At 56.6% G+C, this 21,939-nt stretch overlaps 2 protein-coding genes across 3 annotated transcripts in view; one reads left to right on the top strand and one right to left on the bottom strand.

Moving 5' to 3' along the window:
- Window positions 1-1,966: 1,966 nt before the first annotated feature.
- SYT12 (synaptotagmin 12) lies at window positions 1,967-8,700 on the top strand. Of its 2 annotated transcripts, none has more exons than XR_003916438.1 (7): window positions 1,967-2,644; window positions 3,956-4,149; window positions 4,431-4,823; window positions 6,466-6,681; window positions 6,776-6,886; window positions 7,101-7,234; window positions 7,916-8,021. XR_003916438.1 is itself a non-coding variant. In XM_029965735.1 (7 exons), exons 1-7 carry the CDS (start codon window positions 2,608-2,610, stop codon window positions 8,087-8,089), a joined length of 1,269 nt encoding a protein of 422 aa, XP_029821595.1. In that variant the 5' UTR covers window positions 1,967-2,607; the 3' UTR covers window positions 8,090-8,700. The 2 variants fall into 2 exon arrangements, 1 of the variants encoding a protein (XP_029821595.1); XM_029965735.1 differs by having other exon boundaries at window positions 6,776-6,896; window positions 7,916-8,700.
- A 1,666-nt stretch (window positions 8,701-10,366) lies between these two features.
- The window catches only part of IGHMBP2 (immunoglobulin mu DNA binding protein 2), a 29,419-nt gene continuing 17,846 nt past the window's right edge, over window positions 10,367-21,939 (bottom strand). The window contains 10 exon segments of the mRNA XM_029965725.1: window positions 10,367-10,631; window positions 12,849-13,021; window positions 13,436-14,048; window positions 14,051-14,079; window positions 14,082-14,249; window positions 16,327-16,450; window positions 16,752-16,846; window positions 17,922-18,040; window positions 18,457-18,498; window positions 18,500-18,637. Coding sequence (XP_029821585.1) covers window positions 10,434-10,631; window positions 12,849-13,021; window positions 13,436-14,048; window positions 14,051-14,079; window positions 14,082-14,249; window positions 16,327-16,450; window positions 16,752-16,846; window positions 17,922-18,040; window positions 18,457-18,498; window positions 18,500-18,637 — 1,699 coding nt within the window. The 3' untranslated portion in view covers window positions 10,367-10,433.

Below are 21,939 nucleotides of genomic sequence, written 5' to 3'. Positions count from 1 at the left end.
AGCGCGGAGCCCAAATCCTTGTGTTTTGGCAAGTTTGGGATGCGTCTTTTTATCTGTGCCAGGAGCGAACTCCATCCCACTTCTGTGCCCTGCGGATGGAGGCCAGGCAGGGCAGGAGGGGGATGGAAGGGGCTGGCAGAGCCCCGCCCGGGTGGGCATAGCCGCAGGACCAGTGGCACCAGCGAGCCGAGTTTAGCCCGGGCTCAGCACACCCGGCACGGCAGGGAGGGATGGATGAGCAGGGAGATGGCTGGAACCTGGACTGGGACATTTGGGGACTGCAGCGTGCTCGGGGAGGGGTCGTACCCAGGTTGGTCCCGGTGCTCTGGGACCAGCAATTTGGTTTCTGTGCCTGCAGCCTCAGCTGGTGGTGGTGCCAAAACAGCAGCCGGGTGACAAGTACCGAAGGTTGGGGGGGACCCCCTTTTCCAGGGGGGACACACGGCTTTGATGCTGTTTCTCTCTCCTCATCGAGCTGTTTTATTGCCCCTCCAAGCAGGAAAAGGAACCCAAGGTCTGCAGCAGCTCCCAAGGAAAACAAAGCTGCCCTGGCCCTGAGTATTAGGATGTTAGGATGGATGGAGGGGGCTCTGCACCCCAAACCAGGGTTCTGCACCCTGTTCTGGGAGTCTGCGCCCTGTTCTGGGGCTCTCTACCCCAAACCAGGGCTCTGCACCCTGGTCTTGAGGTCTGTGGGTAAGAAATCCACCTATCCCTGAGCTGCCAGCAGCGGGAGAATGGTGCCAGTTCCTTCCAAATCCCTCAGGTTTGATTTCCCAGGATTTTGAGCAGCAGGTCAGGGGGATGTCAGAGCAGCTCAGTGAAACGCTCCAGGGAAGAGCTTAGTTTACAAAAAAAGCCATGAATCCTTCCCCAAGCACTTCCACCTCCGTTTCCTCGCTCGGGAGAGGTTGATGCTGTCTTCCTAACAGGAAAATACCTCTGGATTTCGTCCTAGAGCTGAGCACCGCAGTATCTTTCCAGGTAATGCCTCGGAAATCTGCTTAACTTGCTGCTTAGAGAGGGAGGGTTTGAGGGGAGAAGCTCTGAAAGGCAAGGAAAATCAGAAATTCTTTTTAATTTCCAAGAGAAATTGGGAAGAGATGGAGGAGGTTTGTCCTCCTGCAGGAAGAGTCAGTCATGAAAACTTTACTATTTTCGTATTAAAAAACCCCAAACACTGGGAAACATGGAAAGGAGCAAAGCCCCTTGCTTGGGCATGGGAGCTTTTCAGGGCACAAAAAGAGGTGGCAAATCTCCATCGTGTTGCCCTGTTTGGATGCCAGTTTTCAGCACCAAACAGCAGACAATCCCTTGAGCTGAGCTCAGCCCATGTGTGACACGAGTTCAGCACGTTCTCAGCCGGGTTATTCCTGTTTTATCGATTGCCTGGGGAGGTTTGTGCTGGTGGGAGGAGGCTGGGGAGGAGCTGGGCGTCTCCCAGCCCCACCTCAGCCTCGCTGTCCCTTTGAGTTGCATTTGGGACACACACCCCCTCCTGTTAGCCCAACAATGGGCCGTGTGTCCCTGCAGAGGGTCCCCAGCCAGGCCAGGCCAGCACAGCTCATATTTTCCTCTGTAATACACTGACAGCCCCACCTTTGCCTGTTAAAATCCAAGCCTGGATGGTTTTGGGGAGGGTTGATCACCCCACAGTGCTTGAAGCTGTGAGCACCTGAGAGAAGCTGGAAAGTGAAACCCAAATATTGCGGGATCATCCATCTGAGGCCAACCCAACTCCTTCTCCTGTGCCATGAGTAGGCTTTGGGGCTGTGGAAATTCTGGAGAGGGGCTGGGGGGCTCTGAGGGGGGTGGGGAGAGGGTTTAGATGCAGTGCTGAGGTTGGGGGTCTGTGGGATCATGTCAGCATCCCATGGGCTGTGATCTGCTGGCTCGGATGCCAGGGAGCATTCTGGCTCAGTTCCTGTTAGATTTGCTTGCTGGGTGTTTTGGGGGATCTCAAACCCCCTTTGTACAGCAGGAAATAGTTGTCCTGAATAAAGCCCCTTTGGCATCCGTGGTGCCTTCACTGGGATCTGCCTGGAGGAGCAGCTTCCCTCCATTAGGATGGATCTCTCGTATGACTTGACTGGGAAAACCCCTTCATGGGGGGAAGGTGGCGGAGCTTTCCCACCGCAGGAACCGATTCCTGGGGAATGGCATCACCTGCAGCAACCCCAAAACTGGGGAGTGGGACTGCCCCTCTCACCTGGGGCCAGGGCAGAGCCTCGGGAGAGTCTGGCAAACTGCAGGAGGAGAAGGAAGATTTAAGCTGGAAAAGCAGCAAAGGGCTTTAAGGGCTGCAGGAGGGAGGACATTCCGGTTGGGAATGTCACCCACTAAACACTCCCGAGGTAAATCGAGCGGCTCTGCCTCTTCCCAAGTGGTTTCCATCCCTCCTCCAGCTCCTGCCGCCGGCCGAGAGGCTTCAGCGCCTTTGCTCAGCACCTGGAAGAGGAGCCAAGGCCGGGAGCAGCGGAGGGGGAGCAGTGATGGAACGCTCACTGCAGGAAAATCACAAGGCGTTCGATTTTTGAACGATTCGCCTTCACCCTGACGCCGTGTCTCGCGCATTCCAGGCTGTCCCGCTCGCAGGGAGCGTTTGCCATGGACACCGGGCACGTCAGCAGATCCCGCTTCAGCGGTGAGTCCTCCCGAGAGAGCCCGGGGAGGGTTTGGGGCAGAGCTGGCCCGGCTCACACCGAGGTCTTTTTAGGGGGGGTTGGCTGGTCCTCGCTGCTTCCCACCGGGAGAACCCTCTGCTCCACACGCCTGTGGGATTTTGTTTACTAAAACATGGGTAAAACCCTTAAAGCCCCCAAGTTTTAGTGCTCAGCCCTCAGAAAGGGGCAGGAGTGAGGAGGAAGCAGGTTGCAGTTCAGCTGGGATTTTTGTACCTGGAGTTATTCAGAAGCAGGCGCCAGTAAAGGATTATTCTGCCAATTTTATTTTTATTCTCGAGTTTTGCCCCTCTGTCGTAGCAGGAGCCTGGGAACTCTGGCACAGGAAACCTCTGACTTCTTCCCCCAGCATCCTTAGCCGGGATGCAGGGATAAATCAGAGTCCTTATGGGCTTTGGGAGAGGTGGAGGAAGCAGGGCCTGGCTCCTACCCCGAGGTTTAACCCCCGAGATCCCTCTGGGCTGCTCCCGGGATCCAGGTTAGGTGCTTTGGATGCAGACAGTCAGTTCCTTCTGCTCATCCTTTCTCTGTTCCTGCCGGAGGAGGGCTGGGGGGAGCAGCAGGTTGTGCCTGTGCTCGGATGCGATGTGGGAGTTCAGCCTGGCTTTGGGCTTTTTCCGGCTCCGAAGGAGGGAGCGCCGCGCCGCGATGCCGGAGAGCTCCCCGGCAGCGCTCTGGGATGAGAAATCCTTTCTTTTCCCGCTGTTTTTGTGCTCCCCGGAGCAGTCGGTGTCGGTTCCGCGCGGGAGTGATGGAGGCTGGTGCAATGCAGCAGGAACCGCTCGCTGGAGCATCGCTGCCGAGCCCGGCGCTCCCTCCCCGCTCGCTCCAGCAGCACCCGGGGGGCTCTGCCCCCGTTTCCAGCAGCGTTTGGGTTTGGTTTTTCCCCTGTTTCTGGATTTTCCTGGCATCCCCAGCCCGTGGGGACCCAGGCAGCAGCGAGGGCGATGCAGATGCGCACGGGGCACATCTGTCGGTGGGACGGAGCCGCAGCTGGCGAAGGGACCCCCGGCACCCCGGGAGTGATGAAGCCACTCGCTGGGAAGCGGGGCTGGGAAGCAGGAGCATGTCACCTCCCGAGAAAGCCAAACCAGGACTGTCATTTTTTTGGCTGGCAAAGCCGCTGCCTGACCCGGGTGGGAGCTGTGGTTTATCCCCCCTTGGCCCATCCCGTCCTCGGAGCTTGGAGCCGAGTTCCTGGCGTGGAAGCGGCTGGGGCTGAAGGCTCAGCCCGCGGGTCGTGACGAGCTCACGGAGTCCCTTGTCCCCTCCAGTGGCCTCCAGCCCGCCGCGGTGGGAGATCGGGCTCTATGCCGCCGGCGCCTTGGCGCTGCTGGGAATCGCAGCCATCAACCTCTGGAAGCTCTGGCGCTCCGGCAGCTACCCGGCCCCTTCCCCCTTCCCCAACTATGACTACCGGTACCTGGAGCAGAAGTACGGAGCAGCGTATCCGGACGTCAGGCACAAGGTAAAAGGGGGGAAAGTCGGGTTGATCTCCTTCCCTTTGCAACGTGTGGGATGCCGGAAGGGTGAAAATACCTCCTGGCTCCCAGCGGGAACGGCCACGGGCGGCGACCCGGTGCTGGGGGAGCGTTTGGGGGGATCGGCGGAGCTGGGAGCTGCGGGAGGCACCGGGCTCGCTGCCGCAGCAGCTTGGGGCCAGGCAGGGGCCGGGAGGCATCCAAAGAGGCGCCGGAGAAGCCCAGCTGGAGGGACGGGATGGCATCACTGGTTTCCTTTCCCTGGCAGCGAGGGCTGGCCCCGGGCTCGCAGCGGACGCCGGGTCAGAGCACTGCCAGCCGCAGGAGCAGCCTGAGGGCAGAGGACACCTTGGAGAGCATCCAGGAGCTGGGCAGCCTGGAGCTGATGGGCAGAGACCTGGGCCTGGCCCACTACGGCCCCCTGAAGAAATCCATCTCGGCCGACTCCCTCAACTCCATCTCGTCCATCGGGAACAACTTCGGGCAGGATTTCACGGTGGGGCAGGTGGAGGTGTCCATGGAGTACGACGGGAAGGCGGCCGCCCTGCACGTGACGCTGCTGCAGGGCAAGGACCTGCTGGAGAAGGAGGACGCGCGGTTCGAGTCCTGCTTCATGCGGATCAGCCTCCTCCCGGCCGAGCAGATCGTCGGCATCTCCCGGGTGAGTCCCCCCAGGTCCCCCGCGGAACCCCGGCGTGGGATTTTGGCTGGCAGCATCCCTTGGGCACACTCCCCAGGGCAGTGGTGGGGGTTTGTTTGGGAGCAGGGAGCTCCAGACACATCAGGACCGGGTGCGGTCAGCACGGGATTTTGGGGGTTTCAGCTTCCCGGGGCAGTGGGAAGTTTGAGGTTTGGGATTAGGAGACTTCAGGCATGCCAGGGCTGGATATGGTTGGCATGGGATTTTGGGGATGTCAGCTTCCCAGGGCAGTGACGGGGGGTTGGGAGCAGGAAGCTCCCAGTGCGTCGGGACTGGATGCAGTTGGCACAGGATTTTGGGGGGTGTCCCAGGTGGGTTTGCACATCAGAGACTTGGTAGAGGCAGAAGTGTCTCCCCTTTGGCTGGGATTTGGGTTGACTTTGTCATCTCCAAGCGTGGCTGGTGGCTTGAATTGCCCTGCTCCAAGTGCCAGGGATGCTGTGGGAGGTGGAAGAAGTGGCCTGGGGTGAAACTTGGGGGGCAGTGGCAGTTTGGGCAGGTGCTCTTGGTGTCTTGCCATGGTCCCACTGCCCCCTGAGTCCCCAGAGGCCCTGCAATCCCTCTCCTTGCCACAGCTTTTCCCTCTCCATGCAGAAAGATCCATGTGGCTGCAATGTCAGGTCCACCACCGGGGCTGGATTTGGGGCAAAACTTCTCTTTTTAAGCGCCCCGAAAGCTGGTCTCAGAAAGCAGGAGCCTCAGTTTTCCTTCAGCAGCTGCTTTTTGGAGAGCTCAGGGTCAGCCAGTTTGATTTAATCGAGATATTTATTTGGAGTCTTCATCCCACCAAAGAAACTCCTCTGTGGGGGATGAGGTGCCGCTTCATCCACACACACCCTCTGCTGCCTCCAAAATATTTCCACAGTGCCCTTTTAGACCATTTTTCCATCCAGATCTTAGGCTCTTCGCTTTTGCTCTGGAGGTATTTATTATTTAGCATCATTATTTATAATTCACCAGCACTCTGTCCTCAGCTGTCCCCAGGCCACAGATGAAGGCCCAGTCAGAGCTTTTGGTGGTGCTTATGGAGGGGTTTGAAAAAACCAGCTTTGGGATCAACACCTTCAGGATGGGCCCTGGGAGCTGCTGCTGCCTCTGCTCCCAGGGAATGATGTGACACGGGGACGGTGTCAGCCAAAAGGCACCATTCCCATTGGGCACATGCAGGGATTGGTTCAACTCCGTCTCAGAGTGGGGTTGGGGATTACACCCCCTCAGCAAAATCCTGGAGCCTGATGTGGCCAAGCCAGATGCACATCCAAGCTCTCAGGGTGCCTGGATGGATCTGAGAGCACCAGACCAACCTTGATTTTTTTAATTAGAAAAATTAACAGGCGCTGGGGGCAGGTCACAGCCCTGATTTTTGCCCCAGTCGCTGAGTGGCTGCTGGGGTGGGGTGGGAAATAACTCATCCCCGTGGAGGCTGGGACCCCCCAGCTCCATCAGGCCGGGGATGCCCTCCCTGACTTCATTGTTCTTGGGGATGCCCTCACTCCCCGAGGCCACGCGCTCCTCGCAGCTCCCATGAGAAGAGACAAGGTGGGTCTTGGACATGGCCCCTAAACCCGAGGGGTGCCAGGGCAATCCCTCCTTCCCGTGGCAGATCCAGAGGAGCGCCTACGCCGTGGCCTTCGACGAGCGCTTCTCCATCCCGCTGGATCCGGCGGCGCTGGAGGAGAACAGCCTGCGCTTCTCCGTCTTCGGCATCGACGAGGACGAGAGGAGCGTCAGCACCGGCGTGGCCGAGCTCAAGCTCTCCGACCTGGACCTGGCCACGCGCCCCTTCAACGCCTGGCTCTACCTGCAGGACATGAGCAAGGTGAGCGGGGCCGGGGGGGTGCCCCGTCTCCCTCCTTGGGTCTCGGGGGGGGGCTCCCAGGGGTCGGTGGGTGACGGGGCGTTGTGTCCCGCAGCCCGTGGACACGGTGGGGGAGATCCTGCTCTCCCTGAGCTACCTGCCCACGGCCGAGCGGCTCACGGTGGTGGTGGTCAAGGCCAAGAACCTCGTGTGGACCAACGGCAAGGTGACCGCAGGTGAGCGGGCTGGGGGGGGCCGGGCGGGCACGGGGGGCTTGTGGTGGGCTGAGGTTTGCCCTGGTTTGTGCCACTGACCACACAGATCTTTACTGGAGCGGCTCCCGCTGAGGAAGGGCCACTAGAGAGGGTCCCCCCTCTTTCTCCACGACCCTGGGGACACGTGTGACTGACCCTGGGGTCTCTCCCCCACCTCTCGAGCAGATCCCTTCGTCAAGGTGTACCTGCTGCAGGACGGGAGGAAGATCAGCAAGAAGAAGACGGCGGTGAAGAGGGGGGACACCAACCCCGTGTTCAACGAGGCCATGATCTTCTCCGTGCCGGCCATCGTGCTCCAGGTCTGGCCCAGCTTGGGGCACATCCCACCGCTCCTTGAGCTGCCCAAATCCTCCAGTGGGGAGTTCCAGGAGGATGAGGGGTTCTGGGGGGATCCTGGGAGCTGTGGGGGCCAGGGGTGTGCAGGGATGGTTTGGGGGTGCATGAGTGGGGCAGGGCATGGAGGAGACATGGGGAGGGGCTTTTAGGGGTATGTGGGTGTGGGTGACTTTCGGGGGATTGGTGGGGGGACTGTTTGGAGGGGATGAGGATGTGTGGAAGTGGTTGGTGGGGGGGATGCGTGTGGGGGACTCTTGTGGGGGGATGTAGATGTGTGGGCTGGGATATAAGGTGTGCATATGTATGGGGGGGTGGTTGTGTATGTGGACAGGGGCATATCTGGATTTACGGGATGTGGGGAAAAATAGGAGGATGTGTAAGTATGGGGGTATAAGAGGGTGTGTATATATAGTGGCATGGGGGGATTTGGGGGAGGTTTCAAGTGCAGGGAGTGGGTTTGAAGAGGGTGGGGGCACAGAGGGCTGTATGTGGGGTACAGCTGTTTTGGGGGTGAATTTATGGGGTGGAGGAAGTATGGACGGTCTGGCACTATGTGTGTGTGTGTGTGTGTGCACCTGGGAAGAGCACAGGGATACGTGTCCAGGCTGGGGGCCGGCGTGTGGTGACACGCCCGTGCCCCCCAGGAGCTGTCCCTGCGCGTGACGGTGGCCGAGAGCGGCGAGGACGGACGCGGTGACAACACGGGCCACGTGCTCATCGGCCCCACCGCCAGCGGGATGGGCACCACGCACTGGAACCAGATGCTGGCCACGCTGAGGAAGCCCGTGTCCATGTGGCACCCACTCCGCAGGAATTAGGGGGGCTCCTGGGGGGGCTGCACCCCGACGCCGGCTCTGCCGGGCACCGTGGGGCCAGGAGCTGCCGAGCAGGGGCTGAGCAGGACTCTGTGACACCCCAAAGGCCGAGCTGCCGGCACCTCAGAGGGGCAGCTCCTGCCTAAAACACCCCGAGGATGGATGGAGCGACTCTGTGGCTTCATCTCTGCCCTCCTGGGTCCCCCACATGTGGGGACTGACGGACAGACCCACTGGCAAGGAGCCCAGATGGACCAAAACCAGCCAGAACCTCCCCAGACGGCTGGGCTGAGCATCCCAGCGGCCTCAAAATCGGTGGAATCCTCAAGCACGGACCCTAAGGCTGCACGGGAGAGGGGGGGTTCCTTTGGAATGTGGGTTTTTTTGAGGGGGGTGATAAATGCCAGCACGGCGTGGCTCCTCTCGGCGAGAGTGGTGATCCTGGGGGGATTTTTAAGAGGGATTTCGGTGTGTCGTGCTGGGGACAGAATGTTTCCAGTGAGAACGGAGAAAGGGAGCAATAAGAGCAGAAAAAGCAGTTGTTATTACATATGGCTTCTCCTTCCGTCTGTTTTCCCACGCAGTAAATCCCTGCCCGTCTCCGCTGGCTGCAAGGAGGGGGCTGGACTTGGTTTCCAAGGTTTCGAGGGTGACAGGCAGAGGAGCCCCTCGTGGCAGGGGATGCTCTGGGGCCACATTCCCCTTTGCCTGGAGCCTCGGCTTTTCCCTGCCTGCAGGATGCTGGTGGGGAGCCAGGCTGGGAAATCTGGGGGCCGTGTGCCAGGAAAGCAGCGCCGCGGGGCGAGCACACACTGGGATGTGGCTGCCTGGGGGGAAAAAAGTGGGAATGAGCCATTTAGCCGTTTTCCCCCCATTAAAGGTGACTCCGAGGTGAGTTATCCCATGAGCTGGTGACCCTTCTCGTCTGTCCTGCCTGACCTTTGCTTTGGGACAGGGCTGTGATGTCCCTGTTCCATCACGCCCCTCTGCTCTGGCTCCTTTCCCATACGTGCCCGTCTCTGCTCACTGATGCCCAGATTTCCCTCTCCTCCTCCATCTCCTCCTCCTCCCCACCTTCCCCTCCAGGAGCCCCCCTGTCCCATCTGCTGCCAGGTGGGTTGGTGCCATCGCTCCGTGGCTGACGCACGGCCGGCCCCAGGCACCGAGGCACGAGCCAAGGATGGAGGGGCTGGAAGGATGAGCTTTTCTGAAGGACTGAGGAAGGTTTTTTTTGGGAAGTTGTTCACAGCCAGTACTCACAGGCCCCGAGGTTTGGGGGGAAAATTTTCTTATTAGCTACCGCAGCCAGCTTTTGGGAAGAGACAGACACAGAGATCCTTGGCTGTCCTGCAGCTCCTGCCAAGCGCTGAGCCTTGCTCGGGATGAGGTGAGTGACTTCCACAGGTTCTGGAATCACCCCGGGCAACATCAGTGATGTTCAGCCCCAAAATGATGGGGAACATGTGGTTTGGGGCTGTTTATTGTGCCCCTCTCTGGACATTCCTCTTTCAAGGCACCTCAGCACCTTTTCCTTCATCCTGAGGGCAAAAAAACGCTGCTGGAGCTATTTTTGGGGGGGACGGGTGGACCCTGCAAGTGGGACTGGAGCCAGCAAGGAGAGGGGATAGGGCAGGGGCTGTGTGGGGATGGAAAGAGGCTTTGGAAATGGGGATCAACTGGCAGGAAGCAACGTGAGAGATGGATTAGTTTGGGGGTACAGGATTGGGAGAAGGCCTGGGAGGGACACGAGGCTCCCTCCTGCCTGGGAGGGCTGCACTGCCTTTGCTGCTGTGAGGTTCCCAGTGCACATTGGTGTCCCAGGAGCTCCCCATGCCCATCCCAATGCAAGCCTGGAGCGGGGCTGAGCCCTCTGCCAAGCCCCTCTCCTGGGTGTGAGGGGCTGGGACAGCCCCGAGGGGTTTGGGCTGTGCTGGCTGTGGTGTGGACACGCCGGGTCACTCCAAGCAGTGCCAGAGGATTGCTGGGCTGGCATCCATTTCCTTAGTCACCCTCCCTGGAGCAGAGGGTCACCCGGGGTTTCTGGTGCCTCCCACGTTCCTGCTCCCAGACATCCATCTTTTGCTGCCTCAGGGATTGACGTGACAGTGACAGCTCATTGCTTTGGGTGTTTAATGCCTGTTGTAACCGTGAGCTCCAGCCTCTGTGAACATCCATCACCGTGTCCATACAGATAACCAGGACAATACAGCACCTCTCCCTCCCCAGCCCCTGGCTCCAGGCTGTGTCCCCCCCAAAATTGAGCCCCCCACTCCCCCAGGGCTCAGCAGCTCTGGCCTGGGAGGGCTGAGCAGCGGCTCTGAGGTTAAAAAAGTGGGATTCAGGTCCATCATTTCTCCTTGTCTTTCTTTCTGCCCTTCCTCTGGCTCGTCAGCTCGCTGAGCTTCTTGTCCAGGCGCCGCTGGAGGTGGGCTCGCTTGGCTGGGTCCAGGGATTTGTCCTTGGAGCCACTCCCGGGATACAGGACCCCTTCCCTGCTGATCCGCTGCCGTGCCTGGGCCTTGGCCTTGTCCCCACAGCCGTGGACCTGCAGGGGGAGAACGGACACCAGCTGGGAAGCAGGGCAGGGATCACCCACCTGGGAACCAGGGGGGTTCATTCCCGGAGCGTGGAATTCCTCTTCCACCTTCTCATCCTCCTAAAACCATCTCCTATCATTAGTAACCATGATTTACATTCTCATTTATTTTTAATTATTGTTTATTATCTATATTTACTGTTATCTATTATTATTACATTATATATAATTATATATTATATATAATACGATATATACACATAGATTTGTTTTATTTTAGTTTTTAATTTAATTTTCATTTTATTAATATTTATATTTTATTGTTATTTTAAAAATTATATAAATTTATAGATTTATCAGATATTATAATCATTATTTATTGTTAATTATAATTCACCTTTTATTATTATTAATAAATGATTTCTTATTAGTATGTATTTTATTAAACCCTCATTTATGCTTTAGAACAAAATATAAAGGAGATTCTTCTCCTCCTGGACTGCACAGCTGGCAAATCATCCTTTGGGATGATTCAAGTGGCTCCTTCTGATTATACTATTATATATTAATTTTTATTTTTGTTTACTATTCATTATCATTATTTATTCTTAATAATAAATTGATGCTTAATATTATTACTTATTCTTATGTATTATTATATATTTTGTTAAACCATCATTTATAGCTCCTCTCACGAAATATCAAGGTGATTTTTCTGCTACTGGACTCTGCCCAGGCAAGTAAATCATCCTTTGGGATGTTTCAAGTGGCTCCTTCCACTTCCTTTCCAGTGAACTGGGAAAAGTAATTTGGGGAATAAGAGACCTTTTTAGCCACGGATCTGCTCCTCTCATGTAATTTGATCTGTCTCCTGCAGTGGAATTAAAAAACCTTCATAAAGCTCGTTCTGTGCAAGCAAAGCTCTCCCAGCCCAGCCTGTGCTCCAGCCCTGGCCGTGTCCGAGGGGTGTGGAGCCAAATCCAACACCAGAATCATCTCCCACAGGTGAGATCCTAAAATCTGACCCCTTCTCCTGGTCCATCCCGAAGTCGTTTATGTTTCCACGAACTGGGGTCCCAGAGAGCCGTGACAAACCTCCCCGTTCCCATCAGTGGGGCTGGAGCAGGTCGTCCACGGCCGGGAACAGCCAAACCCAGGTGTCCTTGCCAGGATCGGGATTTTGGAGCCACCACAGCTGACAGACCCACCCAGATCCTGTTAAAGGGGGCTGGAGCTTCCCTAGGGAGGGGATCAGCAGCTGGGGGCATCCAGGGGGGCCATGAGCTCTTTCCAACAGGGACCCTCCACACACAGGGACTTAATCCCACTGGGATGACTCCAGGTATGTGCCAGCCCCCGGGCCAGGTATGGCAAAAGCCCCGGGGCTATTCCACATCGAAGCCTGATAACGTCTGGGAAAAGGGATGGGCTTTAAAAAGCAAGGAAAACTGTCCAACAGGGGTTTGAATCTCTACAACTGTTCCTCGTTGGAGGCTCCTTACAATTCAGCAGGGAGAGGCGATTCTGCAGGATATAAATTCACATCCCCCGGATGGTGAGTGACCATAAATACAGCTATTCTTTGCCATGGAAACAGATAGCTCCTGACAGGGGGAAAAGCTGTGCCAAGGATTTATAGGGCTGCTGAGCTCCGGGAGGCTCCACAGGGCAGGGAACTGCACCTGGGAGCTGTGGGAGGAGGGTCAGGGGCACTGGGAATTCTGAATTGCTGACCAGGCAGCACTTCTCCGTGCTGGGGACCTGTCCCCAGGATGCAGAGGGAATCTGGAAAGGGCTGGAAATCACCCCTGGGGTGCAGAGGGAATCTGGAAAGGGCTGGAAATCACCCCTGGGGTGCAGAGGGAATCTGCAAAGGGCTGGAAATTGCCCCCAGGATGCAGAGGGAATCTGCAAAGGGCTGGGAATCGAGTCTAAGCTCCCTTGAGTCACTGCCTTAAGCTTGTGCCTCTCCATTTCTCCTCCCTGCCTCGATGGCCTGAGGGTATAAATGCCAGAAAATGCCAAAGAAGGGCAAAGTGAGAGGAAAAGAAGGAAAAGCTCTTGGGAAGGGGTGGGCAGAGCCCAGGTGTGGCACCTGGCAGCCCTGTGTACCTGCAGCTCAGCACAGACTGTGACAGGGAGGGCCCTGCTGAAACCCCCTGCAAGGAAACCCTGCCCAGGGAGCTCCCCAGGGAACATTCCCAGGTTAAGCCCGCCCTGCTGTACCTCAGGGATGTGGTGGCTGAGGCAGTAGCACCGGTGGCAGTGGTGGCAGAGCTGGCCCAGGGTTGTGACAGAGGCTTTGCAGCGAGGGAAGGCACAGGTCCTGTCAGCCTCCATGGCCGCAGAGATCAGAGCGTCAAAATCTTCTCCTGCTCCGCTCCCGACCGCTGGCTTTCCTGGGAAAGGTGAGCAGACACCTGGAATGGGGACTGGCAACAAACCCACCCACCTACAGCCACAGCCTGGGCTGCCTCTGCTTCCTTCAGTGTGGGCCCTCTTAGCTCTTCTCTCTGCATTTGGGAGTCTCCCATGGAACCCCTGAGGCTCCTTCCTGGGAAAGGGTCCCCAGTGTTTTTCTTCTGACTTAAGGAATGTGCCTCCAGGTACCCAAAGCCCTCTCCCCAGCTGCTGTAGCCAACTGATGCACATTCCTGCCAGTTCCCACCCCTCTGACAAGAACCGGGGAGCTTTTCAAGAGCCACATGCTTCATGCACATAGGCAAATCCCAAGGTCTGGAGCAAACCCACAGGGATTAAGATTCACTCAAGGAAGAGCATTAATTGTGCTGGTTATGAAAAGCCTGACCTACCTTTGGCTTCGCTTTTGTCCTTTTTCCTGCTGCTGGTGCCGGGTTCCCGCACCTTCCTGGCTGCCTCCTCCCGTCTGGCTTTCTCCCTCTGGACTCTCTCCAGGTGCAGGGATTTCAGGTCCACCTTCCCTGAGCCCTTGCTGTTCCCCCCCGGCTCCGCAGGGACAGGGGTGCTCCCGCTGGGATGCTCAGGCTCTGGAAGGGGCTGTGGGGGCTCAGGGGGCAGCTCGGGGGGCTCCACGGGGTCTCTCTTACGGACACTGATGTACCTGTCCCGGCCCTCCCCGGAGCTCAGGTGCTGCAGCCCGTATTCCTCTGCCAGCAGGTGAACCAGCATCCGGTCGTGGGAATTCAGGGACGGCGGGAAATCCAGCTGCACCTCGCCGCTCGCCAGGAACGCCACCAGCGCGGCCCTGAACCTGTCCCCAGCATCCTTTGTCCCCGAGTCCTCTCTCCCAGCTCCGGTGGTGTTCCGGGAGGAACGTGCTCCCTGTTTCTGGCTCCCTGCTCCGGCTGCTGCTCCCGCCTTTTGCTTCCTGCCCGGAGCCAGCTGCGGTTTGGGGCCGGACGCCGCGGGCCGGTTTCGGGCCCTGTGCTGCTCGCCCCGGCCTTCCCGGAGTAGTTTTGGGGCACGAGGTCATCCGGTACTCGAAGCGGAGCGGACGTGGCCGTGCCGGGAGGAAGTGGTCCAGGAGCGGCGCAGGAAAGGGCTGGTGCCCACCGGTGTGGCTGTCACACACCACGGCCACGTGGCGCCGCGCCCGCGTCACCGCCACGTTGATCCGCCGCTCCTCCGCCAGGAAACCCACCTCACCTGGGAGAGGGACAGGAAGGGCCGTGGGAGGGAGGGATCCAGGCGAGGGGCCGGTCCCAGTGACCCGAGGGTTGCTTGGCGGAAGGGTGGGAGTCGGCGTTTACGGAGTCCCCGCTCACACCATCCCATTCCTCTTTCTACCTGTGTTTCGCCACCCACAGCCAGAGCCAGGGCTCCACACTGAGCTCCTGGGATAGGGAAGAGGATGGAAGGCACGTGGAGAGGAGAAATATTTCCCTGGCTGGCCCACAACACGAGACCAGGTTGGATCTGGGAGCGAACGCAACGCTGGAGCAGCGTGGAAAAGGCTCACCTTGCGACAGAGGAGGAACTGCAGGTAAAGAACCTCCCCCTGTCCTACAGAGCTCCCTTGTCCTTGGAGGGTCTAGAGGAACAGCCATTTAGGAGCTCGGGGAGGTTCTCCTCTTCTCACAGAGCAGCAGTGCTGGGATGACTCAGGGAGGATCAGCCAGCGAGCGTGGGCGGCTGCCGAGCTTCCAGCTCCAGGGAATAGAGAGGAGGCCAGTTGGGAAGAGATTAATGCCTCCACCGGAGCTGTGTCCAGCCTGGCTCTGCTCCTGCCATGCCTCAGCAGCCTAATTTGTGCTGCCTTTGAGGGATGGGATGAGGGTGAGCCCCTCTCCGGGCTCTGCAGCTCGGAGAACCATTCCCAGCTCCTCTGATGTGGTTTAGCCTGGCTAGAGGGGCAAGTCCAACTCCTTTGATCTGGGAATTAGAGAATCCTGGAATGGTTTGGGTTGGGAGGGACATTAAACACCATCCAGTCCCACCCCTGGCCATGGGCAGGGACACCTTCCACTGGCCCAGGTTGCTCCAAGACCTGTCCAACCTGGCCTTGGACATTCCCAGGGATGGGGCAGCCACAGCTTCTCTGGGCAACCTGTGCCAGGGCCTCAGCACCCTCACAGGGAACAATTTCCTTTGAAAAGAAGAAAAAGGTTTCCTGCTGGATCAGGAATGGTGGCAGAGGGACAGGTCCAGGTCCCTGGCCTGCTCTGAGTGGAGAAACGCAGCTGCAAGAGGTTACGGATTTCTCCCAAGGGACTCAGAGAGCACCAATATCATCTCTTGTACCCCATGCAGGAAAAGCCTCCCTGTGCCCCCAGGAAGGCAATTCCTGCCCCACTTCTGAGCTCTGGCTGCTCCCTGTGCAGGGAAAGGGGCTGAGGACACCCACCTTCCTGGGACACCAGCTCCCACCAGCACAGGGGTGAGTCACTCCTGGATAAGGACTATTCTTAGTGCTGTCCCCACCTCCATTCTCCCCACAACACTGCTTTTCTTCCTCTAGGCTTGGAAAAAAAGGTACCTCCTCCTTCCGTGCATACTTTCCCTCCTTTCCCCCCCCCCCTTCCTGCCATCAGCACTCAGCATTTCACCTTCAGCAGCACAGGCAGGGCAGCAGGGCTGTGTCTCCTGCGGCTTTGGAAAGGGCAGTGATCCCTGCACGGGACAGAGGGGTCCTGGAGCGCTCCACAAAATCCTTCCACTCCCCCACAGGAGCCTCGTGCCCCCAGGGCAGCAGCTTTTTCCCAGCTATTAACTTTCTCTGAAGCTGCTGATAGGAAAGAACTTGATTTTCCGCTCTAGATTTTGCTCCCAAAAGCTGCATTTTCCGTGCCTGACTTGGGATGCCAGCTCCTGTTTGCTTCCTGCAGGGAACTGACCCAGAATTGGCTCCAAACCCAATAAATTACCCCCCAACTCCAGTAAATGTGGGGCTAATGGGATGTGATGTTATTATTAGTATTATTATTATCATTACTATCATCATCATTCTTATTGCTTCATTCAATCATTTCTGAGGCCTCAAGAGCCAGGAAACCTCCAAACTGAGCAGTCCCGGCCCCCTTGAACCTGCTGTACCATGGGAGCCTCCTCTGCAACCCTGACAGCAAATATATTCATTAATTAAACAAAAAAGGCTGAAAAGGAAGCATTTTGCCAGTAATTCCATTCAGAGCCAAGTCCTAGAGCACCGCAATTAAACCACAGTGCTTCCTTCCCGTTTCCTTCCCATTCCCCACGGAACCACGCTCCAGCAGCGAGCTCTTACCTTTCCTGTTGGATCTGACAAAGGACAGGATCACTGCCTCCTTCTCTCTTCCTTGGAAACCATCAACTGATTTGATTTCCAGCTCGGGGTGGCTGTGACAAAGGTGCTCTCGTAGCATGTCCACCTGGAAAACAGGCCACAGGTAGCTTTTAAAGGAAAGACAGAGGTGAAAAGGGTTAAAAGGGCACAATTTGGGGGAAATCCCTTCCTCCCAAAATTGCTTGCACCTCCTGGAGGTCAGGTGATGATTCCTGAGGGTGGGAATGGTGCATCTAACTAACATCTCCTCCCCCCACGGCCTCGAGCTGCTCAAATGTGGAGGAGTTGGCCCCAAATGCTGATTAAATTCGGCTCTGCCAGTCTCTGGGACATTGTGGTGCTCCGTGTGCAGGGAGAGGGGGAATGCCAGGAGAGGGACAGCTCACCTGGAGGTTGTAGGGAGCCACCACAGCGATGTCCTTGGCCTTCACACCAGCGTCCACCAAGGCCTGGACGTGCAGCCCGGCCAGCTGGACCTCCCCTGGGGCAGAAACAGAGTGTGACAGGGGGACCAGAGGCCAGAGAAACGTGCCCAGCTTCCATAAAACAGCAGGAAAAACTCAGAGAGACCTCGCTCCCTCCCCTTAAACAGCTGGAAAGGCTCAGGGAGACCCTGCTCAGTCCCTAAAACAGCAGAAGAGGCTCAGGACACCCTGGTCCAGCCCAGAGCTCTGCCAAAACAGCAGGAAAGGCTGCCACAAACCAGTGCCTGGTTCAGAGGGATCTAAAGGGACAAGTTAAATCAAATGTGAATTATTTCCCTGGTTCACTGGCTGGACTTCTGCTTTGCAGCAAAACACAGCAATAAACATCAAGACTGCAGTGAGCTGTGCCAAGAGGCTGCCTCCCAAATCTGGGGAGCTGTGCTTCTGATCCCCTGCTCCAAATCCCTGAGTTCTCTCAGACAAGGCTTTTGGGCTCTCTGTGAGGGGACAAGAGCCTGTTACTGTTCAGTGGGGCCCTGGGAATGGTGCATGGAAAAATGAGGCACTAAAATGCTGGTGGGGTAAAAGATATTTAAACTGGTAAAAACTGTCCTTGTATTTTCCAGCCTGACTTTATGCTCAAGCTCCATAATGAAACCTATTTTTTTAAGGTGAAAAGCAGAAGGAACCTGATGTCTTAGGAAAATCCCCGGAGAAGAGCCAGACAGGATTTCATGGAAGGAGCAGAGGACTGGGAAGGAATTCCGAGCCCTGCCCACAGTCTTCCCAACACAGGTTTGTGCTCTGCCTGCTGCTGTTTGCCCTTCCATGGTGTAAAGCACCCGCCACAGGGATCCTCCACCCTGTCCTAGTCCTCAGCATGGAGGAATGTCCCTGCAAGGGGACATGGGCTGGCCACCCCCACGCTGGACATTGTCACCACGGCCCCATGGCCACTCTGCTCCAGCTCAGAGTTCTTTGAGCCTGAGGATTTATGGAGGGGGATGATCCCTCAGCTGAGCAAGGCTCCCTGGATCCCCACCTTCCCCAAGGGGGACACCTCTGGGATGTGGAGGGCCAAGCACCTCAGACCATCCATTCTGGGCAACAGCATTTTCCGAGCGACAGTACCTGGATTCCCCTTGGACTGTTCATCCTCCTCTTCCAGCTCAAACAGGCCACAGCCAGCGGTGTCGATGAGCAGCAAGGCAATGGTGGTCTCTTCCGTGGAGGAGACACCTGGCAGGTCCCTGCACAAGGGGTTTGGGAAAGGGACAGGTAACAATGCTCTGCAGTATCCAGAGGGGCTGTGGCTGCCCCATCCCTGGGAGTGTTTCAGGCCAGGCTGGACAAGGCTTGGAGCAACCTGGGCTAGTGGAAGGTGGGCCCATGGAAACTGGATGGTGTTTAAGGTCCCTTCCCACCCAAACCATTCTGGGATTCCACGCTCCCATACCAAAGGAGGACACACACACAAGATAACTCTGCCTGACTCCTGGTCGGGCAGTGAAAAAGGACAAACCTCCCTCAATTACCGTTCCCTCAGCACACCGAAGGACCAAACGCCACCAAGGGGACAGCAGGAACAGAAAACCCCCCGGGAAGGGGCAAACCGGGATGAGGAGGACACCTCAGCTCAGGTGCCAGCAGAGAGCAGGCGACCCACCTGAGCAGGTGCTGTGCCACGGAGGGGTGGGCGCTGAGCCGGGCCGTAGAGCTCCGAGGAGGCCCAGTCCATGATGAGCCGGTGCATGCGGTACTGCACCGTCAGCATCCGCACCGCCCGCTCCCCGTAGTGCCGCGCCAGCCGCTCCATCAGGCTCAGGGACAGGCCCTGGGCCGCGGCCCTGCGGGGGAGAACCACCTCAGAGGGGGCCCGGGGCACGGGCGGGACCCACACTGGGCTAAGCTCAACCAGCACCCGGCGACAGACACGAACGGCGTCCGTCGGTGCCGGCGGGTAAGTTGGAATGCTGCCGATGGGTAAGTTGGAATGCTGTTGGAGCACCTGCAGCACCTACTCCAGACCCTGCTCAGTGACCTCATGTGGCCCTGCTGGGGTGGCACTGTCACCCCTGTTTCACCCACAGGTACCAGGAGGGTGCAGTGTTGGCTGTGGAGTCCCCATCTCTTGAGGTGCTCAAGGTGCGACTGAACCGGAGTGGCAGGTCCAGATGACAAGGTGGGGATCTGTCACAGATTGATTCGAAGACCTTGGAGGTCTTTTCCAGCCTAAACGATTCTGGGATTCTGTGATCCATCAGTATAAGGCTACACTGGCATTACTACAAGCTCAGCCACGGCATTGGCATCACCCAGCGCGTTAGCTCAACCCCAAATTCTGGAATGCTTGTGTCCACACAGCCAGCCCTTGCTGATGTTTCACCCAGACACCTGCTGCTCCACTGTCTTCATCCTTCCCTGGCTGCTCACCCCAGGCTAACACAGGGATCATTGTTTCATCACCCACCAAACCCCATCACCTCTGGCAGAGGCCCTGGGGCACAAGTTAACCCTAATGAAATTAGCCTTTTGGGATCTTAATTGCTTTGCCTTCACTGACAGAGAGGGTTTGTTGGAAGCACCAGCCGGAGGCACCGTCTGAGGAAGAAGGATGGAAGTCGTTGTGCCTGAATTTTGTGAGCATGAAGAGATTTTTCATACAGTGCCTGACAGTGAGGGGGTGCTGGCTGCTGCCAGACACAATGAACCAGCACAAAGATGATGAAATGATGATAGAGGACAGCTCAGGAGAATGATTTCCATCAAGGCGAAGGGCCACAGCACACATCCAATCCCTGCCGTGGGAATTCCAGCCCCACAGTGAGGGATTGTTGTGGTACTGGCCAGTCCTGCCATGCTCCCAACAGGTACTTGGAAAATGCGACCAGAGAACTGCAAAGTCACTAAACCTGCAGAAGGGAAAATTAAGGACAGATCTTTCCAAGAAGCTGGGTTTCATTAGCCCTCCTTCCTGCTGGATCATAGGGGAAAAAAATGGGGAATAACCTCTGAATGGACACAGCTGCAGGACGTGGGAGGCAGCAGTTTGCCAGAGGTGTGCTGGGGTGAAGGGACAGAGCAGGATGGGGGGTTGGGAAATGCGTTCCAGTTACCAGGAATGAGCTTTGCTCCTGAATGAGAAGGTGCTGTCATGTTGCCTGATCCCTCCCACAGACCCTGAATCTCCTGGGCAAGGGGGGAATTTAAGCAGGGAGAGCTGTCTGCACTCAGGTGAAACAGCCATTAAATCTCCCAGCAAGCCTCAGGAATAATGCTCTTCCATACCCTTCCAGCTCCACTCCCACCACAGGGCTCTACGTGATGCTACATGCTGAATTAATAATGAGGAATTAAACTGCTTGAGAATATTTCACCTGTTAATAATTTCTATTATTTTACCACTCAATTAATTCCTACAGCGGTTGATTTCTACGCCAACAAAATCCTAAGTGCCCTGAGCAGACATTTGTTATGTATCAACTGCTTTAGACAAAGAGAACTGGGAGAAAAGGTTGGACAGACACGATTGCACAGTGTGCCCTTTTCTTATTCACCCCTGAGACAGGAGATGCTGGTGTGACTGATCTCTGCAGCACACACTGAATTTGGATGGAAGAGCCTGGAGAAGGATGTCACTGTGTTTTCCTGCCTCAAGAACTCCACATTAACAGGGTTAATTAATGGATGTGCATCCAGGAGCACATCCATTGATCCTGGATGGCAAAACCAGGCTGAGGCTGTTGTGGATGTGGAAAGTATTTGCTCTGTGCCCTGGGTTTTTCCATCCTGGTAAAGCTTTAAGAGGTTTCACAGAAAGGTAAAGCAGTAGTGAGGCTGTGCAGAATCCCCCCTTTTCCCTGGATATTCTGTATTATTTTTTTTTTAATCCTTGCAAATATAAAGGAGGAGGGGAGCATGTTCTATTCCAGCTGTGGAAGCTGGCAGAGGAACCCAAGGCCTGACACTTGCTCTTCAGTGGCAAAGTGAAAGCAGATCCATTAAGTCTCGACAGGATTTGGGATGGTGCAGACACCCAGACTGACCATTAGCAAACAAGCAGCAAAACACCCCAGTGTTTGTCTAAGAAATGAGTTGTGAGAGCAAGAGGTTTGATAAATATCTGCTGATATCTGCAGGGAGTACAGTTAATAAATCAGAGCCCCGATGTGGAGATGAATTAATCGGGCTGCCAGAAAAGGATGGAATGAAGGCTCAAACGAACACCAGCAAACAAATGCTCCTGTCAGACTGCAGGAAGTGTCCTGGCATTGAGGTGCCCATTGGGACAGGGCCAAAATCCAGATGGAGATCTGAAGCTGCTGCCAGTGAGGGGGCTGGAATTTGCCATTGCTGGGAAGAGCTCTCAGAAGAAACCATCCAGCATGGACAAGATGCAGGTGAGTGGACTGCAAGGTGTGTGGTGGGATACCCTCTGCATCCTGGGGTAGCCCCAGATGTGTCAGAAAGCAAGAGGAGCACCCTTCAGACTCTCCACCAAACATTCCCTAAGCCTCAAGGGGAAAAAACCTGATGATAATAAGTGATAAATGCTGGATCCACGGAGGAAAAAGCAGGCAACAGGAAGGCAGTTGGAGTACCCCAGCATTCCTGCTGGACAGGAGCTTCCTGCCTGAGCAGGGCTGACTTCCCCTGGTGTAGTAACAGCCGAGCCTCCTGCCAGCCTGGATCCATCCAGGCTCACTTTAGACCCCAAAATAGGAGCCCACCCACTCCAGGCCCGCTGTCATCAATGGAGAAGGGGAAGGTGGGAGGAAGGGTTGGAGTCCTCCGCATGAATCATCCCTGGAAATAGCTCATCCCTTTCCCTGAACCAAAGAGGAGGTGGCAGGTGATTCGGGGCCTTCAGGAGAGCTCTGGAATTACCTACAGGAGGAGGTGGAAGGGATCTGCCTCTGTGCTGCTTCTCCTGGTCTGCAGGGACTGTGCTGGCGCACACACCTTTGAGAATTCCCAGCAATCCCACAGCAGAGCCAAAGGCTTCCTGTGGGATTGTTCTCCCTGGCTTCCCTGGCTGCTAACTCTGCCCTGGAAGCCCCGTGGCAGTTGCCCAGCAGACACAGGGCCTCTCCCTGTTCCCTGGCTGGGATAAGCTGCAGGTAAAGGCACTGACTCCCAGGAGAAACCT

The sequence above is a fragment of the Manacus vitellinus genome, unplaced genomic scaffold, assembly GCF_001715985.3.
Source record: "Manacus vitellinus isolate BGI_N305 unplaced genomic scaffold, ASM171598v3 scaffold_118_pilon, whole genome shotgun sequence".
Lineage (NCBI taxonomy): Eukaryota > Metazoa > Chordata > Aves > Passeriformes > Pipridae > Manacus > Manacus vitellinus.
The sequence above is the reverse complement of the archived record's forward strand: the minus strand, read 5'-3'. Positions and strand labels throughout refer to the sequence as shown.